General features: G+C 41.5%; 1 protein-coding gene across 1 annotated transcript in view; it reads left to right on the plus strand.

Moving 5' to 3' along the window:
• Positions 1–26,541, plus strand: part of camk1da (calcium/calmodulin-dependent protein kinase 1Da) — a 193,447-nt gene that overhangs the window by 105,851 nt on the left and 61,055 nt on the right. The window contains exon 2 of the mRNA XM_060903410.1: positions 4,830–4,961. Coding sequence (XP_060759393.1) covers positions 4,830–4,961 — 132 coding nt within the window. The remainder of the gene's footprint in view (positions 1–4,829; positions 4,962–26,541) is intronic.

Raw genomic sequence — 26,541 nt, forward strand, 5'->3', positions numbered from 1 at the left:
TAGAAGGATAAAGCGGCTAGAGATAATGAGATGAGATATTTATTTTGACCTTCAAAGTCCTTGTTACAAATCTCAAATCCATTCTCTTCTCATTCAATGAGTGTCTGCTCATATATACAGGATTTTACACGGTGGCGTGACGATATGAAGATTATCTTCAAGTGGTGAATGTATATATCACGAGCGAGCAACGTGAACGAGTGATATATTTTTCACCACTCAAAGAAAAACTTTGCATCTTTCCACCACTGTGTAATGTTCTTTATATTATATGGACACATCCCACAAAAAAACCCGCAAGTTAATTAAAAGAATTTTAATTTTGAACCGGTTCGCCATTTTGACGACGCAACAGGAAAACACTGTGCGTGACGTCATCAGAGTGAAATATCGGGAATTATTATACATACAGGACACTTTTTCCATGGAATAGAAATTCATGTTCTATTCCCTTCTAGCGGGTTTCATTCATTTGGTTTGATAGCATGCAGTATTGTTAGCATATCGCTTATCCTACGTGTATTACATCACTCTACCCAGTGGAGAATGAGCGTTGAATATGGTTTACGATATTGCATGGTTGTCAAGACAACATGACGTCATACGTCAGAGCTCACGCTAGCAAGTGAGCGACTGGGACAATTTGTAAACAAACATGGCCGCCAGGTTATATACACACACACACACAAGGAATTTGTGTGTGTATATATAATAATAATAATAATAATAATAATAATGGCTTTTCTTCGTGGTCTATCAGATATATTCCATTCAGCTACTCGTCTTCGACTCGTTCAGTATCATGCTAGCTGAATGGAATATATCTGATAGACCACTCAACGCCAGCCAATATTATTTAAATATGTCGCTCAGATCCGTGATGTATTTCGTATGAAAATGCAAGTTTTTCACCACGAGAAGATAAACTTCATATCTTCAAGCCAACGTGTGAGGTTTTTTTTTTTTTATTATATCGACACATTCACAAACAAAAATGCCCAACTTTATCCAAACAAAACCCTTCATCGATTTCCTCACAACTGACCTATAAAGATTTATGACACAGTTTTGGTTCTTCCTGTCCCGGATGGAGCTTGGATGAAAAATACGAGGGGTGTATTTCCCAGTAAAACACTCGTGTCCATGTAATCTCTGTAGAATGGGATCGGTTTAGCATCCCAGCATTACAGTTTAGCAAAGATGTATAAAATGAGGCATCTTATTTACCTACCTAGAAGGCATGAACTCTGTGCTTTTTAAAAAAAAGCATGTTGAGCTAAGTTGCGCTAATTTGCTAACATTAACTAGCTATACATTATTTACCAAAGTTATGCTTTTTCTTTTTTTTTTTTAACTTTGCTAAGGCCAGGTTAGAGGAGCATTGATTCCTGGAGTGGACATGATTGGCTATGAAGCAAGTAATTTCTGGTTAATTATAAATATATGTTATTTACCAGCTGGGAGGTCCGTATCGTGAATTACCGTGACCGAGGTCTTGAAAGTACTGAGCGAGGCCCTCTGAGCCGAGGTCAGTATTCAAGGCCGAGGTCACGGTATTTCACCATACGGACCGGCCTTAAGCTGGTAAATAATATATTTATTTTTTTCTTTACCAAATTCTAACAGAAAACGAGAGCGCCCGAAAGGGAAAACCGAGCCGAGCCGCCATTTTGAATCCTCATTCACGGCTGTAATGCAAATGGCTTCCTCCTCGGTATACAAGTGCACTTCCATGGCAGGAAAAAAACTACATTTTGCCGCCTGTGTAGTCCCCTATTTATACAAAATTGAGTCATTCAGGATTCAGCCATGTTTTTGCTCGGCGTTAGCAACAGTTAGAAGTTTTTAGCTTTCTCCTGAAATGTTTTCTTTTATTTCTTTTTCCTCAGGGTAGTAAAACTCACTTTCGCTGTGAACACTGTCGTTATCGCTATCCATGCTGTAAAATTAATGCTATTCTCCTGAGAAATGTGAAAATAAATGTTGACAAAAATTGCTACTATGTTTGTTGTTGTTGTGAACGAGCGAGTCACCAGAGGTCCGTAACCGGGGTCCGTATCGTAGGATATGGACCCATTCGCCAGCCAATCAGAGCGCAGGATTTGATGGAAACTGGGCCGCGAAAAAAAAATATTGGTTATTTACTTTACAAAGTAGGATATTTTGCGTCTCGTTAAGTAATTAGCAAAACTACTTAGCGTTAGTCATGAATATGAGCAGAGATTGAATGCTTTCCGGCACAACAGTGTAGTTTCTTTAAATTGAAAATGGATTTCTAACAGGTTTCAATAAGTAATGAGTTTCTTTTCATGTGACATGAGGGCAAGTAATTTTTTCAGTGAAAGTTTTTTACTTTTTTTGAATGCTTGAGTACTTTTTAAAACTAATAACCTTTTTTTTAACTTGAGTGTATTTTCGGATGGATAATTCCCATTTTATGGAATGGAAATGTGAGATGTTATCTCTACTTTCATCTATACAAGTATCATTTCTCAGTACTTTTTTCCACCCAGAGACACTACAAAAAAAAAAGAAGATACCCACATTTAAAGCGAGACGGCCTTTCAATTTCATAAAATCGGTGAAATTTAGTTCCTTCTGAAATGTGGTCAGTGTGATTTATGTTTATTTCTGTAATATCTCACAAAATATCAGGCCATTCTGTGGCTGGGAAGTTATTTAATTTGAGGGGATTAAAGCAAATAATGTGCATGAAATCGCTCGCTTGGCGCAGTCAAGCAGACAGAGGAAGTCCGTGTGCGCATGCGCAGGTTTACCTTCTTCTTCTTCTTTTGGGTTTTACAGCAGCTGGCATCCACAGTGTTGCATTACTGCCATCTACAGGTTTCCCTTTGAGCGTGCACTGACAGTTCCATCATTCTGTCACTAAACGAACAGCTGATCACACCGAGGTGCTCGCTGAGCGCCGATATTTATTAGTTTGGTCCTGCGTTTCCTTTCCTTCGTATATAACATAACGTCTTTTCTTCTCGCTTTCTTTCCGTTATTGTAGTCGGTCTTTCACGGTTCACATTTCGCACATTCACGTTCTCCATTTTTCTCTCCTGTTTCAAATTTGTATCCCATAATGCCTTGCGTGAACGGGGAAAGCCCACCACGTGATGCATGACGTAGTATCTTGAATTGGGTCATGGTGAAGCAGGAAAAAATAACAGAGAATTTAGGACTACATGGAGAGAAATTTATTAATTGTTCGATTTAAAAAAAACTAATAAAATTGGAAGCCTGTGATTCGAATTCAGTCGCTTTCAGTCCACTAAACAAAAATAATTTGTTTACTTGAAACAAATGGAATGGAATGAGCTAAAACATATCCTCACAGATAAGCGAGTCAAACTATCAACTCGAGTCAGATTCCTCACCACGTGCGTGCGATCTCGCCTTCTATATAGTATACAGGCATGTGCACTGACTGAAAAAGAGTTGGATACAGTGGAAGTGATCTGGAACGGATTTCTAAGGAAAATGGTCAAGGGTGGGTTTCAACGCATCAATGCTCCCACAAGAGAAAAGCAAGTGTCCGATGACAGTGAACTAGACTGGAGATACAAAATTTCCAATGAAAAACTGAGGGAACTTACAAACACTCCTCCCATCCGCATCTTCTGTCAACGCCAGTATTTGAAATACCTAGGCCATGTTTGCAGGTTACAAAACTGGGCCATACAAAAGCAAGTTCTTTTTGATTGTAGAACACCGACCAAAGTCTGGACTAAGGTCGAAAAGTTGCTTGGGGTGGCGGCACGGTGGTGTAGTGGTTAGCGCTGTCGCCTCACAGCAAGAAGGTCCTGGGTTCGAGCCCTGGGGCTGGCGAGGGCCTTTCTGTGTGGAGTTTGCATGTTCTCCCCGTGTCCGCGTGGGTTTCCTCCGGGTGCTCCGGTTTCCCCCACAGTCCAAAGACATGCAGGTTAGGTTAACTGGTGACTCTAAATTGAGCGTAGGTGTGAATGTGAGTGTGAATGGTTGTCTGTGTCTATGTGTCAGCCCTGTGATGACCTGGCGACTTGTCCAGGGTGTACCCCGCCTTTCGCCCGTAGTCAGCTGGGATAGGCTCCAGCTTGCCTGCGACACTGTAGAACAGGATAAAGCGGCTACAGATAATGAGATGAGATGAGTTGCTTGGGGTGGATAGGACACAGACTAGGCGGTGTATGATGGACAAAACAAGGCTTATGCAACTGATGGATGTTAGACTACCCCCATCAGGAGCGCCCCAAGGCCAGTAATGTGCCAAGAGGGAAATATGATGATGATGATGAATTGTGTGTCAGGGAAAATTCTTTTTATGACCTGCACTTAAAATCTGAAAGGCAGTCTAGCTTTAAACATTTTATTGACCAAAAAAAAAAAAGAGTCATACAGTATAAGACGTTGCAATTCCAAGGTCTTGATTTTAGCTGTTAGACTGAAAATAATGTCGTCCTGCATAAAAGGTGTGTACAGTCGTGGTATGTTAAATGTCTAAGACATTTCAGAAACATCCATTCAGGATTTTGGCCTGAAAAAGAGCTGCCACTGGAATCTGATCGCGAGAGACGGAGATAAACAGCAGGTGTGGATTTGAGCGTGTATTTAGGAAGTCAGGATGGAGATTGAAGGACCTGTTCAGGTAAAATAGCAGTGTGTGGATGATGGCTTTTGTGTAAACAACTCCATATTACTCACGGCTGGTAATACATCTCGTAAATCTTCCATCTCCTCATGCAGAAACCATAATGATGGTTAATAGTTAAAGCTGGAAAGATGTGATCTATTTTATGTTCCTGCTCCGTTTTAATGGGATCTGTTTTGTTTTCTCTTTGCTTTAGGGGCGCGTTCTCCGAGGTGGTCCTGGCTCAGGAGAGAGCCACAGGGAAGATGTTTGCCGTTAAGTGCATTCCGAAAAAGGCTTTGAAAGGGAAGGAGAGCAGCATCGAGAACGAGATCGCCGTGCTACGCAGGTGAGTCGCACACCATGTTCCCTTCATTAAACTGATGTGACATTGCTTACCTGAGGTTCACCGGCGTTCCTGCGGTTCCTCTGGCAGCCTTGTCCAGTTTAGCAAGGAAGCCATTGCCACAAGTATTCATATGAAGTTATCTCATATTTTATATTTCATTTTATATAATTGAATTATTATTCTAGTCAAATTGAATTCAGATGTTACCTGATTATTTATATTATGTATACGGTGGTGTAGTGGTTAGCGCTGTCGCCTCACAGCAAGAAGGTCCGGGTTCGAGCCCCGTGGCCGGCGAGGGCCTTTCTGTGCGGAGTTTGCATGTTCTCCCCATGTCCGCGTGGGTTTCCTCCGGGTGCTCCGGTTTCCCCCACAGTCCAAAGACATGCAGGTTAGGTTAACTGGTGACTCTAAATTGACCGTAGGTGTGAGTGTGAATGGTTGTCTGTGTCTATGTGTCAGCCCTGTGATGACCTGGCGACTTGTCCAGGGTGTACCCCGCCTTTTGCCCGTAGTCAGCTGGGATAGGCTCCAACTCGCCCACAACCCTGTACAGGATAAGCAGATTATGGAGTGTGTGTGTGTGTGTGTGTATATATATATATATATATATATATATATATATATATATATTTAAAACTCCTAGTATAGTTATGCTGACTTGGGAATATACTTAGAGTAAAGATTAAAGATACTTTAAAGATTTATTTTTTTGGGTGTGTGTGTCTGGTCTATTCCTATGTGGTCTTGTTCTATTTTTATGTGGTCTTGCACTTTAAGGTTAGCTTTTAATTTTGTTGTACTTGGTACAATGACAATAAATAGATTCTGATACCGAAGCGGGGTGATGGCGATGTCAGTATTAATTATAGCTTCCTCCAAGGAATCTGTGTACATCTGAAAGTGTGTGTGTTTGTTTTATTTCATTGTTCAATTCTGAGCTATTCAAACTGAGTTAAAGTAAAGTATACAGTGGGGGGAAGCCATGGTCTAATGTTTAGAGAAGCAGCTTTGGGACCAAAAGGTTGCTGGTTCAATTCCCTGGAACAGCAGGACTGGCTGAAATGCCCTTGAGCAAGGCACCTAACCTCCAACTGCTCCGGCAAGAGTGGTGGCGTACCTTGTGTCTGATTAGCCATAGAAAAAGCCGATCGTGTGATCATCAGTTCGGGTGGTGCCCAACCGAAATGGAAAAAAAAGAAAAACCCAGTGGAGCGCTGTTCTAACACCGTAGTTGGGATTCAAAGAACCCAACCGTGTTGTGAGTGAACCCATGTTATAACGGGATGGAAAAATCTGACATGACTCGAGTAGAAAACATTCTATCAGCTTTATTTATTATTACCGTATTTTCTGGACTATAGAGCGCACCTGTATATAAGCCGCATCCGCTCTATTTAAAAAAAAAAATTTAAAAAAAGATATACAAGCCGCACCGGGCTATAAGCCGCAGATATCTATGTTGAAAAATTAGATATTTACTGCATGTACAGAACGATTTTGTACTGTAAATGTACATGTATGTACCTGAACAGATTCTTTCCGAACAGTGCCTTTTAACACGGCAGCAACTTTGCTGATTAAAACGGAACAGAACCAAGAGAAAATAACCGGTATTTATTTACCTTCATTTCTCCTGTGTTTGAAACCACAAGTCACTTTAATCATCTTCGCTGGATTTGAAAATAATTACCAGTTAGTAATTTGTCGTGCGTGTTCTATCTGCTAAAGATCTGCTAATTCTTCTTTGCATTGATTTTTCGTCTATCTTATTTTTGATTCTACTTCCGGTTAGAGCGCCCCTAGCTCGCTCTCTCTTTTTTTTTTTAGTCACCCAGGTTAGTTGTAGAATAGGCTCTTGAACCATACCCCAGTCCAGCAGGTGGCGGTAATGCACCTCATACGTTAAGTTGCCAACCGCCATAAAAATCCAAGAAGAAGAAGCGCGCCCCTAGCGGTGGAAGAAAAATCCACAGAATAGCCGCACCTTTGTATAAGCCGCATGGTTCAAAACCTAGGAAAAAAGTAGCGGCTTATAGTCCAGAAAATACGGTACATAAACCAGTTCCCTGAAGATATCCAGCAAAGAAATTGTAAGAAGTACGATTGATTTTACCATAAGTTTTTTTTTTGTTTTTTTTTTTAATTGTTGGCTGTCAGTGTAATAAAATATTTTCCTGCCTGTCACATCCGTACATGATCACGCTTGCGTGCTGCAAACTCTCGCTTGTGCGTTTTGTGTAACGCACACTTCAAACACTGATGACACGCACCTGTCCGGGATTAGACCTATGGAAGCTTATGTATGTTACTTAAAGGAGAACTGAAGGCAATTTTTTTATTATCAAAATTCTATTTATCTCATTTTATTAAATATAGGAATGTATTTTTGTTCGCTATTTTGTCGCTGCTATAGCAAGTTGTGAGTGTTTGAAATATGCTCTGTAATATATCAGTCCATATGTCAAAGCAATGGCCGTAAACAAGATTCGTTGAGACCTGTGCGAGACATTGTAGGACGGAAATAAAACGTACTGCGGAAATCAAAGTGACCAACATCTGCCAACGCTGTCAAAAGACGCGCGCGCCCTCTTTCGAACGCTGATGTAATCAAGCCGGAAGTTTTGTTTGTTTTGATAGCAATCAGGAAAGTTTGAAAAAAGTAGGCAGTAATCGTCATTTAAACTCGTTTTTGTGCAATACTTCGTTTGAAAACAGTTATCAAAATGGCAGCACTGACACCTGGCTGACGCTTCACGTTTCGAAGTCTCGCACAAGTCTCATGAAGATCGCGTGGATAAGCGACACCTGCCGTGGACTAAATTCAACACGGCTAAAAACCGAACAGGCCGATAAGTAGAATATTTAATTGCAATTAGTTGCCAATACGAGTCACGATATAAGGTTACTAAAACCGAAAACATAATTGAATAACACGTTAATTAAGAAATAAAGCAAGTTTAAAAATGACTTCAGTTCTCCTTTAAAGGGCTCATTAGGTCATGTTTTTCATAGTCTTATTTATATTCTATAATTATAATATTTTTGTTAGTTTTATACATCTTTTTCAATTAAATTTTAATTGTATTTTTTTCTTCTTAAGACCATAATGGTAGTTTTAATTAAATTTTTAGATGAATCATATGAGATTATTAAAGATTGTAACGTACTTCTGAAATTGTAAATTAGTATAGTTTTGCAGGGCTGAGAATCTTCACAGAAAAATCAAAGTGACCGACACCTGCCACCGTTGTCAAAAGACGCACGCGCCCTCTTTCGAATGCTGATGTAATCAAGCTGGAAGTTTTGTTTGTTTTGATAGCAATCAGGAAAGTTTGAAAAAAGTCGGCAGTAATCGTCATTTAAACTCGTTTTTGTGCAATATTTTGTTTGGAAAACAGTTTTCAAAATGGCGGCACTAACACCTGGCTGACACTTCACGTTTCGAAGTCTCGCACAAGTCTCGTGAAGATCGCGTGGATAAGCGACGCCTGCCGTGGACCAAACGAACTAAATTCAACACGGCTAAAAACCGAATAGGCCGAAAAGTATAATATTTAATTGCAATTAGTTGCCAATACGAGTCATGATATAAGGTTACTCAAACCGAAAACGTAATTGAATAACACATTAATTAAGAAATAAAGCAAGTTTAAAAATGACTTCAGTTCCCCTTTAAATACATTTTATTTACATGTATATGCATATATATATATATATATATATATATATATATATATATAAATGAATTCTTTACAAAACTTGTTTTTTCTATCGTGACCTCCTATGTTTGCATTGCAAGGTATTAAAATCCAAGTTTCATCCTGCTCTGAACAACTGTAAGGTAATTCTATCCAGCGTAGTGGCACTGTTGAGTTAATGAGAAGTCGTTATGAAATGACAATAGCAGTGAGAAGAATATGGCCAATCGTGTAATAATTAACTGCATGTAAAGACAAGTAAACGAGAAGTGTTCAAACAACAGAATAATGATTATCATGCAACAAGCACAGTTCAGGCAGAGCGCATAACGCAACACACTGTAGTCCCTGGTTTTACTGAAAAAGTCTGGAACTTTCACTTGTTGAAATTTCGTGTCGGCCTCCCTCTCATCAGATGAAATAAAGCACGTTCATAAATTTAAATTTTGGGAGCTGTGAGCTGACTGTCTTACGACAGTTTTGGTGTAATAGTGATTGGTATTATAACGGCACTCCACTGTACATAATTAACAGTTATTCCACGAAATAGAGTCGTACATGAGCTGATAGTTGACAAAGCGCGTAGCACCAAGTCGGATATAACCCATGTATGATGAGACTGAGTGGAATGTTATGACCCAGACTCACATGGGCTGCAAACACGAACAGAGTCAAAGACCACAATAAAGTTAACAAAATAAATTTATTTGTATCGGGGGGAATTTAAAAAAAAAATAGATGTCTAGGGAACACAGGCCTGATCCATCCTGATGCCCTACGTCTGGCTGGAATCTCATCACATCGCTCCTGTAGAGGACGGCCCCATATGGACAGTTGAAAGTCACACTTGGAAGAAGCTCTGGACACTTGCATGTGTCTCTCTCTCGTGTGTCTCTCTCTCGTGTGTCGCTCGCTCACTCGTCTGTCATGCGTGTGTGTCTCGCTCATCTCTCTCTTTCGTATCTCTCGCGTCTCTCGCTCTTGTGTCTCGGTCATCTCGCTCTTGCTCGCTCGTCTCTCTCTCGTGTGTGTGTCTCTCTGGCTCGTCTCTGTCTTGCTCGCTCGTCTCTCTCTCGTGTGTGTGTCTCTATGGCTCGTCTCTCTCTTGCTCGCTCGTCTCTCTCTCGTGTGTGTCTCTCTCTGGCTCGTCTCTCTCTTGCTCGCTCATCTCTCTCTCGTGTGTGTCTCTCTCTGGCTCATTTCTCTCTTGCTCGCTCGTCTCTCTCTCGTGTGTGTGTCTCTCTGGCTCGTCTCTCTCTTGCTTGCTCGTCTCTCTCTCGTGTGTGTGTGTCTCTCTGGCTCGTCTCTCTCTTGCTCGCTCATCTCTCGTGTGTGTGTCTCTCTGGCTCGTCTCTCTCTTGCTCGCTCATCTCTCTCTCTCGTGTGTGTCTCTCTCTGGCTCATTTCTCTCTTGCTCGCTCATCTCTCTCTCGTGTGTGTGTCTCTCTGGCTCATCTCTCTCTTGCTTGCTCGTCTCTCTCTCGTGTGTGTGTGTCTCTCTGGCTCGTCTCTCTCTTGCTCGCTCATCTCTCGTGTATGTGTCTCTCTGGCTCATCTCTCTCTTGCTCGCTCGTCTCTCTCGTGTGTGTGTGTCTCTCTGGCTCGTCTCTCTCTTGCTCGCTCGTCTCTCTCTCGTGTGTGTGTCTCTCTGGCTCATTTCTCTCTTGCTCGCTTGTCTCTCTCGTGTGTGTGTCTCTCTGGCTCGTCTCTCTCTTGCTTGCTCGTCTCTCTCTCGTGTGTGTGTGTCTCTCTGGCTCGTCTCTCTCTTGCTCGCTCATCTCTCGTGTGTGTGTCTCTCTGGCTCGTCTCTCTCTTGCTCGCTCATCTCTCTCTCTCGTGTGTGTCTCTCTCTGGCTCATTTCTCTCTTGCTCGCTCATCTCTCTCTCGTGTGTGTGTCTCTCTGGCTCATCTCTCTCTTGCTTGCTCGTCTCTCTCTCGTGTGTGTGTGTCTCTCTGGCTCGTCTCTCTCTTGCTCGCTCATCTCTCGTGTATGTGTCTCTCTGGCTCATCTCTCTCTTGCTCGCTCGTCTCTCTCTCGTGTGTGTGTGTCTCTCTGGCTCGTCTCTCTCTTGCTCGCTCGTCTCTCTCTCGTGTGTGTGTCTCTCTGGCTCATTTCTCTCTTGCTCGCTCGTCTCTCTCTCGTGTGTGTCTCTCTGGCTCATCTCTCTCTTGCTCGCTCGTCTCTCTCTCTCTCGTGTGTATGTCTCTCTGGCTCATTTCTCTCTTGCTTGCTCATCTCTCTCTCATGTGTGTGTCTCTCTGGCTCGTCTGTCTCGTGTGTGTCTCTCTGGCTCGTCTCTCTCTTGCTCGCTCGTCTCTCTCTCGTGTGTGTCTCTCTCTGGCTCGTCTCTCTCTTGCTCGCTCGTCTCTCTCTCTTGTGTGTCTCTCTGGCTCGTCTCTCTCTTGCTCGCTCGTCTCTCTCTCGTGTGTGTCTCTCTCTGGCTCGTCTCTCTCGTGTCTCTTTGGATTACAAATTTGGCTGAGGACTACAGTTGACTTGCTAACTTTAGGACTGCAGTTGTCATGAACAGTTTTGCACTCAAGTTTCCATCAACGAACAGTTTATAACATCAACAAAACAGTTTAGAACAGTTTATAACATCAACGAAACAGACTTCATGTTGAAACTTTTAAAAATGTTATCACATTGTCTGTTATCACCCAAATGAGGATGGGTTCCCTTTTGAATCTGGTTCCTATCGAGGTTTCTTCCTCATGTCATCTGAGGGAGTTTTTCCTCGCCACAGACTTGATCATTGGGGATAGATTAAGGATAAAATTAGCTCATGTTTAAAGTCATTAAAATTCTGTAAAGCTACTTTGCGACAATGTCTATTGATAAAAGCGCTATACAAATAAACTTGACTTGACTAGCTTCTGGTAGTGAATGTAATGAACGAGTGGAAAGCCGTCAGGGATCAGAGTGAGCGTCAGAAAATGATTGTGGTGTAGCAAGGAAATGTATAAAAGATGCAATGAGTGCCTGCATGTCATGGAGGAAAGAGTGTGTGAGTGTTAGGCTCCAAGTGTAAGGGCAGAGCCGAGTGTCTTGAGGCAAGCTGTTCCCGGCTTTTAAAGCCGGCTGCCGGGCGCGGCTAATTCCAATCAACCACTCTGCCATTCCCGCCAGCCAAGACTCCGCGGTCGCCCAGACTGACCGAGATGCAGAGGGTCGACACAGGAATAACTGTTTTATTCTATCCACATTCACTGGATTTTGAGAAACGGAGCATTTTTATTTTGACTTTTTGCAAATTCGTTAAATAAAAACTTTATACAAAACGTCCGACAAAATCATTTCCGCTTAGAATGTATACAAACCAGCGAAATGACAGGAGCAATTTGTGAAAAATACGATAATTCTTGGAAGAAAAAAAAAGACGTTCTTACCATCAAATACTATCATTCCATATTTTGTTGCTTTTGTGGTGTGTATATATATATATATATTTTTTTTAATTAAGTTTCTGCCATTGCACAAATAAACTAACAATAAAAATAAGATATAAAATGAAATTATGTAATAAAAAACTTAGTAAACTTAATAAATGGCAAGGCAAACACAACAGAGCTAGGCTCCAATAACAGTGCCGCCAATATAACTAAAATAATTTCAACTAAATACTAAATAAATGAGATAATCTAATGATAATCATAAAACATGTAAATATAAACAACTCTTAAACAATTAATATACTAGTTAATCAATATCCAAGTATTAATTAATAGCAACATTGCTTAAGTAGAAGAAGATTAAGAGAGGAAAAACATTTAGGACACAAAGATTTCCAGGTTAAAAAGTTAAATTGATTGTATGACTTGTCACTAGCGTCTTTATAAAACTTGAGCAAACGAGATTTGAATTGAGCAAGCGAAGTGGAGCTGCGAATAAAAACTGGGAGATTATTCCACAGTTTGGCTAATCGATTAAAATAGGAAGCTTGAAAAAGTTTAGTACGACATCTAGGAACATGAACATCTAAGTCAGACGAATTACGCGTAGATCTAATAGACATTTTAGGTTTAACAAAGTCAGTAATATTAATGTTGTAGTGTCCTAAACGACATCTAAAATAAAATATAAGGTCTTTAGCCTCATGCCAGTAAGTTAAGGGCAATAAGTTAGTTTGCCTTAGCCTATCTATGTAAGGTACTTTATTTTGCCAATGTAGGTTAAGAATAAACTTGGTTGAACGACGTTGTAGCTGTGCAAGTCGCTGCATGCTACAAATAGTTTGGGGAGCCCAAAGTTCACTAGCATACCCCACTTGAGATCTGATAAATGTAAGATAAAGCAATCTCCTAGTTGTAAGACTGAAATTCTTATTTAGATGTCTACATAAAAAACCCAACATTTTATACCCTTTTGAGACAATTTTAATGATGTGACAGTCCCATTTTAAGTTAGATGTAATGGTTACACCTAAGTCTCTTTGTGATGTTACTTGATTTAGTGGCACACCGTCCATTTCATACTGATAGGTTATAGGTGATTTCTTTCTAGTAATTGACAATGCTTCACATTTTGAACTGTTATAACGGAGACTCCATTGCTTGCTCCAGACGCTAAGAGTATCAAGATCACTTTGAAGATTTTTAGCGTCATCTTCACAATTAATCTCGTTGCACAGTTTAGAATCGTCTGCAAATAGGACCACGTTGTTATTAACAGCAGTGGGTAGATCATTCACATATACTAGGAATAGAAGAGGACCTAGTATACTGCCCTGTGGTACTCCAGAAGTAACGGGAAGACTAGAAGACGTCACTCCATTGATAATACATTTCTGGTAACGATCGCTTAAATAGTTTTCCATCCATTTAAGAAGAGTATCAGAAATGCCGTAGGTAGTGAGTTTGACAAGCAGTTTTCTATGCGATACACTATCAAATGCTTTAGCTAGGTCCAGATAAATGACATCAGTCTGAAGACCTTTATCCAGACTTAGTCCCACGTTATGATAAAACGACAACAACTGAGTAACTGTAGAACGACCCTTTAGGAAACCATGTTGTGCATCTGTAAAAAATTGGGCAATGTGTTCCATTAAATTGTTATACACACAGCGTTCAAGCATTTTTGGGGGGTTTTCTTGTTCTTTAAGGTTTTTGGTGGTTGGCAAACCAACTTAAAAGTGCATTACTGCCACCGACTGGGCTGGAGTGTGGAACAGGAGATACTGGGGGGAAAAAACAACTATATTCTTTTAGCTATTTCTGTCTCTTTTAAATACTTGATAGCAATTTTGGGAGTTTTGTTTTCAAGTAGAGTTTTTATTTCATCCTCGATTGATTCAGCAACACACTCCACCATTTTGTTTTTCTCTACTCATGCTATATGAGCTGATATCCTAGTAGAAGAGTAGCCAATCAGAGCGCATGATTGATCATATCCAGTGAATGTGGATAGAATGAATACAATTATACGTACAACCCCGATTCCAAAAAAGTTGGGACAAAGTACAAATTGTAAATAAAAACGGAATGCAATGATGTGGAAGTTTCAAAATTCCATATTTTATTCAGAATAGAACATAGATGACATATCAAATGTTTAAACTGAGAAAATGTATCATTTAAAGAGAAAAATTAGGTGATTTTAAATTTCATGACAACAACACATCTCAAAAAAGTTGGGACAAGGCCATGTTTACCACTGTGAGACATCCCCTTTTCTCTTTACAACAGTCTGTAAACGTCTGGGGACTGAGGAGACAAGTTGCTCAAGTTTAGGGATAGGAATGTTAACCCATTCTTGTCTAATGTAGGATTCTAGTTGCTCAACTGTCTTAGGTATTTTTTGTCGTATCTTCCGTTTTATGATGCGCCAAATATTTTCTATGGGTGAAAGATCTGGACTGCAGGCTGGCCAGTTCAGTACCCGGACCCTTCTTCTACGCAGCCATGATGCTGTAATTGATGCAGTATGTGGTTTGGCATTGTCATGTTGGAAAATGCAAGGTCTTCCCTGAAAGAGACGTCGTCTGGATGGGAGCATATGTTGCTCTAGAACCTGGATATACCTTTCAGCATTGATGGTGTCTTTCCAGATGTGTAAGCTGCCCATGCCACACGCACTAATGCAACCCCATACCATCAGAGATGCAGGCTTCTGAACTGAGCGCCGATAACAACTTGGGTCATCCTTCTCCTCTTTAGTCCGAATGACACGGCGTCCCTGATTTCCATAAAGAACTTCAAATTTTGATTCGTCTGACCACAGAACAGTTTTCCACTTTACCACAGTCCATTTTAAATGAGCCTTGGCCCAGAGAAGACATCTGCGCTTCTGGATCATGTTTAGATGCGGCTTCTTCTTTGAACTATAGAGTTTTAGCTGGCAACGGCGGATGGCACGGTGAATTGTGTTCACAGATAATGTTCTCTGGAAATATTCCTGAACCCATTTTGTGATTTCCAATACAGAAGCATGCCTGTATGTGATGTAGTGCCGTCTAAGGGCCCGAAGATCACGGGCACCCAGTATGGTTTTCCGGCCTTGACCCTTACGCACAGAGATTCTTCCAGATTCTCTGAATCTTTTGATGATATTATGCACTGTAGATGATGATATGTTCAAACTCTTTGCAATTTTACACTGTCGAACTCCTTTCTGATATTGCTCCACTATTTGTCTGCGCAGAATTAGGGGGATTGGTGATCCTCTTCCCATCTTTACTTCTGAGAGCCGCTGCCACTCCAAGATGCTCTTTTTATACCCAGTCATGTTAATGACCTATTGCCAATTGACCTAATGAGTTGCAATTTGGTCCTCCAGCTGTTCCTTTTTTGTACTTTTAACTTTTCCAGCCTCTTATTGCCCCTGTCCCAACTTTTTTGAGATGTGTTGCTGTCATGAAATTTCAAATGAGCCAATATTTGGCATGAAATTTCAAAATGTCTCACTTTCAACATTTGATATGTTGTCTATGTTCTATTGTGAATACAATATCAGTTTTTGAGATTTGTAAATTATTGCATTCTGTTTTTATTTACAATTTGTACTTTGTCCCAACTTTTTTGGAATCGGGGTTGTATTTTGTTACTCAGGGACATCTTTAAATATCTACAACAGGAGGAATGTTGCATCCAGACCATGTACAGTGGCGCTTGAAAGTTTGTGAACCCTTTAGAATTTTCTATATTTCTGCATAAATATGACCTAAAACATCATCAGATTTTCACACAAGTCCTAAAAGTAGATAAAGAGAACCCGGTTAAACAAATGAGACAAAAATATTATACTTGGTCATTTATTTATTGAGGAAAATGATCCAATATTACATATCTGTGAGTGGCAAAAGTATGTGAACCTCTAGGATTAGCAGTTAATTTGAAGGTGAAATTCGAGTCAGGTGTTTTCAATCAATGGGATGACAATCAGGTGTGAGTGGGCATCCTTGTTTTATTTAAAGAACAGAGATCTATCAAAGTCTGATCTTCACAACACATGTTTGTGGAAGTGTATCATGGCACGAACAAAAGAGATTTCTGAGGACCTCAGAAAAAGCGTTGTTGATGCTCATCAGGCTGGAAAAGGTTACAAAACCATCTCTAAAGAGTTTGGACTCCACCAATCCACAATCAGACAGATTGTGTACAAATGGAGGAAATTCAAGACCATTGTTACCCTCCCCAGGAGTGGTCAACCAACAAAGATCACTCCAAGAGCAAGGCGTGTAATAGTTGGCAAGGTCACAAAGGACCGCACGGTAACTTCTAAGCAACTGAAGGCCTCTCTCACATTGGCTAATGTTAATGTTCATGAGTCCACCATCAGGAGGACACTGAACAACAATGGTGTGCATGGCAGGGTTGCAAGGAGAAATCCACTGCTCTCCAAAAAGAACATTGCTGCTCATCTGGTTTGCTAAAGATCACATGGACAAGCCACAAGGCTATTGGAAAAATGTTTTGTGGATGGATGAGACCAAACTAGAACTTTTTGGTTTAAATGAGAAGTGTTATGTTTGGAGAAAGGAAAACACTGCATTCCAGCATAAGAACCTTATCCCATCTGTGAAACATGGTGGTGGGAGTATCATGGTTTGGACCTGTTTTGCTGCATCTGGGCCAGGACGGCTTGCCATCATTGATGGAACAATGAATTCTGAATTATACCAGCGAATTCTAAAGGAAAATGTCAGGACATCTGTCCATGAACTGAATCTCAAGAAAAGGTGGGTCATGCAGCAAGACAATGACCCTAAGCACACAAGTCATTTGACCAAAAATGGTTAAAGAAGAATAAAGGTAATGTTTTGGAATGGCCAAGTCAAAGTCCTGACCTTAATCCAATGGAAATGTTGTGGAAGGACCTGAAGCGAGCAGTTCATGTGAGGAAACCCACCAACATCCCAGAGTTGAAGCTGTTCTGTACGGAGGAACGGGCTAAAATTCCTCCAAGCCGGTGTGCAGGACTGATCAACAGTTACCAGAAATGTGTAGTTGCAATTATTGCTGTACAAGGGGGTCACACCAGATATTGAAAGCAAAGGTTCACATACTTTTGCCACTCACAGATATGTAATATTGGATCATTTTCCTCAATAAATAAATGACCAAGTATAATATTTTTGTCTCATTTGTTTAACTGGGTTCTCTTTATCTACTTTTAGGCCTTGTGTGAAAATCTGATGATGTTTTAGGTCATATTTATGCAGAAATATAGAAAATTCTAAAGGGTTCACAAACTTTCAAGCACCACTGTACTTTTATGGCGTAATAGATTATAGATGTAAACAGTCAACAGTTTCGGCTCATTTTTACATTGCATTATATTACATTACATGGCATTTAGTAGACGCTCTTTATCCAGAGGAACGGAGAAGAAGTGCTGAAAGTTCTACTGCCAACTGAACAAGTGACAGAATAACACTTGTAATACTCTGTTGAAGCACCAACACTCAGCAAACAGCCAAGGAAAATCATACAAATGAGCTGACAAAGTACAACAAAACAGAGAGAAATAAAACCCCAATGGTTAACCCCAGGCAAGACCGTACACAGCCTGGGTTGGTCAAGACCGAAACACAGTTACACAGTAGGTAGGGAAGAAGGGGAGAGGTGCAGCCCGAAGAGGTGAGTCTTCAGTCTGCGCTTGAAGGTGGTCGGGGAGTCGGCAGTTCTGACCTCAATGGTGGTCCACCAACAGGGAACCAGGACAGACCGCAGTCTTGAGCAGAGAGGAGGAGAAGTCAGGTGACCCAGTAGCAGCGGAGTGTAGAGATCTGGCTGACATGTAGGTATGGATCAGACTCTGGAGGTATGCTGGACCTGACCTCTTGACAGCCTGGAAAGCTAGCACCAATGTCTTGAATCATTTGTATGATTTGAACCCTTTAGAATTTTTATATTTCTGCATAAATATCAGATTTTCACACAAGTCCTAAAAGTAGATAAAGAGAACCCAGTTAAACAAATGAGACAAAAATATTATACTTGGTCATTTATTTATTGAGGAAAAGGATCCAATATTACATATCTGTGAGTGGCAAAAGTATGTGACCCTCTAGGATCAGCAGTTAATTTGAAGGTGAAATTAGAGTCAGGTGTTTTCAATCAATGGGATGACAATCAGGTGTGAGTTCGGGCACCCTGTTTTATTTAAAGAACAGGGATCTATCAAAGTCTGATCTTCACAACACATATTTGTGGAAGTGTATCATGGCACGAACAAAGGAGATTTCTGAGGACCTCAGAAAAAGCGTTGTTGATGTTCATCAGGCTGGAAAAGGTTAGCAAGGTGTGCAATAGTTGGTGAGGTCACAAAGGACCCCAGGGTAACTTCTAAGCAACTGAAGGCCTCTCTCACATTGGCTAATGTTAATGTTCATGAGTCCACCATCAGGAGAGCACTGAACAACAATGGTGTGCTTGGCAGGGTTGCAAGGAGAAAGCCACTGATCTCCAAAAAGAACATGGCTGCTCGTCTGCAGTTTGCAAAGATCATGTGGACAAGCCAGAAGGCTATTGGAAAAATGTTTTGTGGACGGATGAAACCAAAATAGAACTTTTTGGTTTAAATGAGAAGCATTATGTTTGGAGAAAGGAAAACACTGCATTCCAGCATAAGAACCTTATCCCATCTGTGGTGGTAGTATCATGGTTTGGGCCTGTTTTGCTGCATCTGGGCCAGGACGACTTGCCATTATTGATGGAACAATGAATTCTGGATTATACCAGCAAATTCTAAAGGAAAATGTCAGGACATCTGTCCATGAACCGAATCTCAAGAAAAGGTGGGTCATGCAGCAAGACAACGACCCTGAGCACACAAGTCGTTCTACCAAAGAATGGTTAAAGAAGAATAAAGTTAATGTTTTGGAATGGCCAAGTCAAAGTCCTGACCTTAATCCAATCCAAATGTTGTGGAAGGACCTGAAGCGAGCAGTTCATGTGAGGAAAACCACCAGCATCCCAGAGTTGAAGCTGTTCTGTACGGAGGAACGGACTAAAATTCCTCCAAGCCGGTGTGCAGGACTGATCAACAGTTACCGGAAATGTTTAGTTGCAGTTATTGCTGCACAAGGGGGTCACACCAGATACTGAAAGCAAAGGTTCACATACTTTTGCCACTCACAGATATGTCATATTGGACCATTTTCCTCAATAAATAAATGACCAAGTATAATATTTTTGTATCAGTTATTTAACTGGGTTCTCTGTATCTACTTTTAGGACTTGTGTGATGTTTTAGGTCATATTTATGCAGAAATATAGAAAATTCTAAAGGGTTCACAAACTTTCAAGCACCACTGTACCGGTAAATATACACCAATTAGCTATTACATCCAAACCACTGATGGGTGAAGTGACTAACATTTGATTATCTCGTCACAGTGGCACCTGTCAAGGGGTGGGATATATTAGGCAGCAAGAGAACAGTCAGTTCTTGAAGTTGAAAAATGGGCAAGTGTAAGGAATGGAGCGACTTTGATAAGGGCCAAATTGTGATGGCTAGATGACTGGGTCAGAGCGATTTTTTTTTTTTTAATGGATAAAATCTTATTTCATTGTCTAGCTCCTCTCTCTCTCTCTTTTGGACACTACTCCGCCGTGCCGTTATTTACGTCATTACTGTCACACAGTTAAAACGTGCCAGATCAGTCGGCTGGTGGGTTTTCAAAATAATAAATACATGCATGTATTTTTGTGATAAATCCATATTATCTCATCTCATTATCTGTAGCCGCTTTATCCTTCTACAGGGTCACAGGCAAGCTGGAGCCTATCCCAGCTGACTACGGGCGAAAGGCGGGGTACACCCTGGACAAGTCGCCAGGTCATCACAGGGCTGACACATAGACACAGACAACCATTCACACTCACATTCACACCTACGCTCAATTTAGAGTCACCAGTTAACCTAACCTGCATGTCTTTGGACTGTGGGGGAAACCGGAGCACCCGGAGGAAACCCACGCGGACATGGGGAGAACATGCAAACTCCACACAGAAAGGCCCTCGCCGGCCACAGGGCTCGAACCCGGACCTTTTTGCTGTGAGGCGACAGCGCTAACCACTACACCACCGTGCCGCCCCAAATCCATATTATACTGAGCGTATTTCCCACATGAATAAATACAAAGTACTTTGTGTCTGCTGCATCTTTCAGTTCTTTTAAATCAAGGCTGAATACTTTTTCTTCTTCGCTGCTGCCTTTTATTAAATCAAATTTGAGGCTTTTGATTAATTCCTCACTCTGCACTGGAACTTTTATTCTTATATTTTATCTGTCTTATTCTCTTTTAGCTTATTTTCTATTCTCTTACTGTTTTTAATTGTACTTGAACGTCCGTTTACAATGTGTTTCTTCCTCCGTCCGTTCACCCCAAACACACTACACACACACACATTTGTTTTGTGTTCGTTGTCATCAGGAAAAACAAACCACTGCTGTACTCAATCTAAGGCTACGTTTACATTAGACCGTATCGGTCTCGTTTTCTTCGCAGATGCACTGTCCGTTTACATTAAACCGCCTGGAAACGCCTGGAAACGGGAATCCGCCAGCGTCCACGTATTCAATCCAGATCGTGTCTGGTCCGGTGCTGTGTAAACATTGAGAATACGCGGATACGCTGTGCTGAGCTCTAGCTGGCGTCGTCATTGGACAACGTCACTGTGACATCCACCTTCCTGATTCGCTGGCGTTGGTCATGTGACGCGACTGCTGAAAAACAGCGCGGACTTCCGCCTTGTATCACCTTTCATTAAAGAGTATAAAAGTATGAAAATACTGCAAATACTGATGCAAATACTGCCCATTGTGTAGTTATGATGGTCTTTAGGCTTGCCATCCTTCCACTTGCAAGTGGTAAGTGATATGCGCTGGGATCACACACACAGCGGCTCAGTCCCGAATCGTGGCTTGTGCACTTCACTCGCGCGCTCTGTGAGCTGCGCAGGGCCGGAGTGCGCACCCTCCAGAGGGCACTCGCTGTTCAGGACGGAGTGATTTGGAGCGCAGGATGCCTGCGGAGCCGAGCGTATCCGTGCATTGGCGTTGCTATGTGCACGCAAATCGTGTATTGGTGTTGCTGTGTGCACACTAATCGTTTTAAAAACGTTAATCTGATGATCCGTTGATACGGTCTAATGTAAACATGGGCTAAAATACTTAACGCTCCTTATGAAACAGCTTTTACAGGTTTTCTTTCAGCGCGACCGCAATGCATGATGGGATATATTGCTTGGTTAGTGACCATCAGTTGTACACTACTTTTCACGATGCATTGTGGGATACTATGAGTCCATTATATAGGGTGTAACAATTCTCACTATACATTCGGACAGCACTACAAAATGGTGAACTCACTATAGTCCACGATATAGTGAGTAGTGAGTGATTTCGGACACAGCGTTTGTATTTTAAACTCCTTGATGTAATAAGACTGGATTCATGTTAATAAATTCAAAATGTATATATCAGTATATCACTCCTTCCGTTGCAGTCGTTGCTGGTCTGGTGGTTAAGGTGTTGGGTTAAGAATCAGAAGGTTCTGAGTTCATATCCTGTTTAAGTTTGAAAAAAGATAATTTAAAACAAATGCTAATTAGGTAGATAGGAATAGACAGACTATAGGAAATTCTAAGTAGGTGTAAACAGAGAGGAAGTGGGTAGAAGAAAGAGAGACAAAAGAAGTGATGGAAAATCCCTTTTAAGAATCTGAGATAATCCAGGTTGGAAATTATGAACTAGGTTAAAAAATTCTAAACCCAGGTCAAAAATAAATCACCTAGGTTGAAATTTTTTGACCTGTAACAGAGCCAAGCTAGTAAGGACCGCTGTAAGTTAACGTTGGAATACAGCTGGATTGTCGGCCCCACGCTGTACACGGCGATTTATATTATTTACAGTGGAGCTATTGATTCTGAAACTGAAGGTGATGATACACAGGGCAACTTTTTGGGTAATGTTGCCGGGCAATTGCGCTTCGACACTTTCCCATTGAGATTGACGCTATTTCTCTTTCCATTTTCAATCAATCATCACCAAATTTCACATGAAGAATACCTCTGGGCTGAATTACGTTGCTATGACTTTTGGTGCTGATCTGAATTACTGAACTGGAATGATCCATGAAAAACAGGCTTCTTTCATCACTAAACGTCATCCTGTATCTCTTACCGTTCCGGATCTATAGGGTACAGTGACTAGACGTCTTGGTTTGTAACAGCCAGTGCAAATTACTGTGACTTTAGTCACAGTCTTTTTATCTAGTACGTATTAATTTGCGCTAGCGCAGATTGTTACTCTCACTCAAGATATTTCTACTTTATTATTATTATTCTCCTAACATTTTTTAGGACACTATTTCTCCCTCCATTTTCAACCAATCATCACCAAATTTCACATGAAGAATACCTCTGGGCTGAATTACGGTGCTATGACTTTTGGTGCTGATCTGGATCACCGAATCAGAATGATCCATGAAAAACAGGATTTTTTTCAATCACTTATAACTCTGTCAATTTTCATGAAATTTTTTTTTCAATCTCATCTCATTATCTGTAGCCGCTTTATCCTTCTACAGGGTCGCAGGCAAGCTGGAGCCTATCCCAGCTGACTACGGGCGAAAGGCGGGATACACCCTGAACAAGTCGCCAGGTCATCACAGGGCTGACACATAGACACAGACAACCATTCACACTCACATTCACACCTACGCTCAATTTAGAGTCACCAGTTAACCTAACCTGCATGTCTTTGGACTGTGGGGGAAACTGGAGCACCTGGAGGAAACCCACAGAGACACGGGGAGAACATGCAAACTCCGCACAGAAAGGCCCTCGCCGGCCACGGGGCTCGAACCCGGACCTTCTTGCTGTGAGGCGACAGCGCTAACCACTACACCACCGTGCCGCCCTTTTTTCAATCTGGGTTTTTTTATTTTTATTTTTTAATTTTGTTCAGGGCGACAGGGCACAACTGTTCCTCACTAAGCATCATTCTCTATCTCTTACCGTTCCAGATCGGTATGGTACTGGTATGGTACGAGTACGGTGACTGTCACACCCACTTGCATTGGCTGACTCTTGCGCGCACTCTGAACGAAACTGATTCACGTGCGTGCACCACTAATGACTCGCGCTGGCACTGGATTAAGGCACAATCAGCACACGTATATAAGGACGCCAAAGACTAACTTGGGTTGCGAAGTTTTGAGTTGTTTAGATATATTACTGAGCCGTTCGTTGTTCTGATTTCCTGGTTTCCGAATTCCTAGTTCCTGTTCCTAGTCCACTGGTTCTGCCTTTGTCTGTGCCTACGGTATTCTGTTTGTGCCTCACCCGACCTACTGCTTTTTTATCATTGCCGATTTGGACTGTTTGCCTGATTTGCATTTTTCTTAATAAATATCTTGTGCACATACATTCCTCTCCACCTGTCCCTGACAGGTACTGTGACCAGACGTCCTAGTTTGTAACAGCTCGTGCAAATTACTGTGACTTTAGTCACAGTCTCTATTGAGTTACAGTTCTGACATCTTTCAAGCATTATCCCCATTCAGACATGGGCATCCATGAGCTCACAGATGCCTGTGATTGGCTGGTGTCTCTGTGGTTGACTGGGAGAGAGTCGTCGTCATCGGCTGTCCATCGCTAGCAATGATGACTGCTTCATTAGGACGCGCAGACATGTAGATGGGCTGCGAGGCCCACACCAGAGCGACAGAGCCACCCTCAGCGGCTGCACAAATGGCCCGGCGAAGCTGCCATGGGATGCCTGGCTTCATGAGCTCTCGCAAACTATTCTCCTCTCCTAGCGAAGCACCTTGCACAGTAAGCTAAGACAAACGATGTCGTGTCCCCATCGTGTCGTCTCTCTGGACCTTCAGACCTGATACCAAGTGGTGCACAAAAGTGCCACAGACCTGACGGGTATGGAAGTTGCCCTGCAGTGACAACTGACTCGCTGCATCCATTGGCCATTTGAGTGGCTCTTCCGCATGCCATCTGGTGGTGTGCCATTGACCCTGTTAGGTTTCATCTGCCACATTGCACTGAAAAGTGCCCTGCTGCCAGCGCCTTATTGGTGACGTACTATTTAACCCATACCTGGAACCCAGGCAGGTGCTACCATTCCGGGTCAGAGTGGACCTGAGAGCAATGGTGATTAAGGGGTAACTCCACTTTCCCCAGTACTCAAGTCCTCCTGGACCTGAGACTCACCACTGGTTGCAGTTTAGAGTCATACCCAGGACTGGCCGGGGAGAGAGTAAGATCATCCCATCCACTCGGAGAGCATGGACAAGTTTGCTTTCTTGATTCCTGGCCATAGATGGCTGGGTCATTGTCAGAATTCAACCTTCTGATTTCCTGACAACAGGGTGAGCGTTTTTTTGTTTGTTTGTTTTTCTGTCGAACCTCTCGGGACTCCCACGATAATGACTCTACTGCCTGAAGGAAAAAGAACAGGTTTACTGACAAACAAACACATTTGTACCAGCATTTGAGTGGGATTGTTGGTTTTGTTCTAATATTGTAGCAAGGCACCACAAAAGCCCCACGATAATAAACATGGAATGTTGTGAAGGCTTGAGGAATGTACCAAATGCTTGCTTTTACACCCTCAGTCCCTGTAGGTTCTCGACAACTTTACTAAAGTGCCAATTTGGAGAGACTGTTTTTTTTGTTGTTGTTTTGTTTTGTTTTAAACCAAGAAATTCATCTCGCATGTAGTGTCCATGAAGGTGAAGTTGTGTTCGAGGGTTGTGACATGCACCTGATTATTTACGATGCCATTTTTCTTCCCCCATGAAAGCTCCTCAAACACGGCTTCATGTGGTGCTTGATGTGGAGTCAGTGCTGTCACTGCGGTCATGCCCTGGAGACTGATGGTGTCTTTTTGTCCTTCGTCTCCGTCTCCTGTCCGTCATATCGTAGCACTGGGATGGATGATGGACGGATGATGGGTATCTCCCTGGCAATGCCGTAGACCTGTAATTAGATACACATGAGAGACGGGCAGTGAGGATCCACATCTTATCCTTGTGTTTCTCGGTGTCTTTCTTTTGTAAATGCAATTCTGCTGAATTATGATTCTGGACTGTAAGGACTAAATACAGAGCTGCCAACCTTCACACATTTTGTATATGCGCGCCACATTTTAATATCAGTGTACCCAAGTACATCTCATCACTCCAGTACTCCAGTAGAGCAGCTCTCTTATTTTCCCGAGTAAAAACGGCAGAAGGGCCAACTGACATACGAGTCTGGAAAAAGTGACGGGTGTTTTTGAAATCTGTTGTTGTTGTTACATGGAAGCCCCGCCCCTTCTTCACATCGGATATTTTGAAATCTTTTTCCAGTGCTCTCGTTTCTGCTTGAACAATTCACAGTTCAACGCGCCGACCGCGCTTTCCATCAAAGTAAACAAAATGTTTTGAGTTGCCGCTAACATAAATTATTACACAGCTCATTTGAATATTTGATTGTGATCGGTCATTTATGGCATTCAGCATTGCTATCGACCACATCATTAGCTGAACCAATAAAATCTTTTTAAATCAATATTTTATGTCATTATTGACTTCTTTAGAAAGTAGCCATGTAATAACTAGTTTAATGTACAGAGAGCTGGTCATGATTGCAAAATAAACACCTTCAGGGTGATTCAAGACTCAATTCCTGCATTTATTTCATAATAATGACGTCACGCTGTGTATTATCCATGGCAAAAAATACATTATTATATATACAGGACACTTTTTCGATGGAATAAAAACGTATTCTATTCCCTTCTAGTGGGTTTCATTCATTTGGTTTAATAGCATGCAATACTGTTAGCATATCGCTTATCCTACATATATTACGTCACTCTACCCAATGGAGAATGAGCGTTGAATATGGTTTACGATATTGCATGGTTGTCAAGACAACATGACGTCACACATCGGAGATGTAAAACTTCCACGCTAGCGAGTGAGCGACTGGGACAATTTGTAAACAAATATGGCCGTCAGGTTTGCTTCGTTAAATGTGGAAGATTTTGAGAGAATTTTGAAAGAGAAAGACACGTCGAACACCCGAAAGGAATGTGTATGTTAATAATAATATTGGCTAGCTTTTTTTGGTGGTATATCAGATATATTCCATTCAGCTACTCGTCTTCGACTCGCTCAGTATCATGCTAGCTGAATGGAATATATCTGATAGACCACGAAAAAAGCCAGCCAATATTATTTAAATATGTCACTCAGATCCACGACGTATTTCGTATGAAAAATGCGAGTTTTTCGACACGAGAAGATAAACTTCATATTGTCAAGCCAATGTGTGATTTTTCTTTTTATTATATCGGCACATTCACAAACAAAAAGTGCCCAAATTTATCAAAACAATTCATCGATTTCCTCACGAGTGACAGATA

This window comes from Neoarius graeffei, chromosome 21, assembly GCF_027579695.1.
Source record: "Neoarius graeffei isolate fNeoGra1 chromosome 21, fNeoGra1.pri, whole genome shotgun sequence".
In the NCBI taxonomy this organism is placed as follows: domain Eukaryota; kingdom Metazoa; phylum Chordata; class Actinopteri; order Siluriformes; family Ariidae; genus Neoarius; species Neoarius graeffei.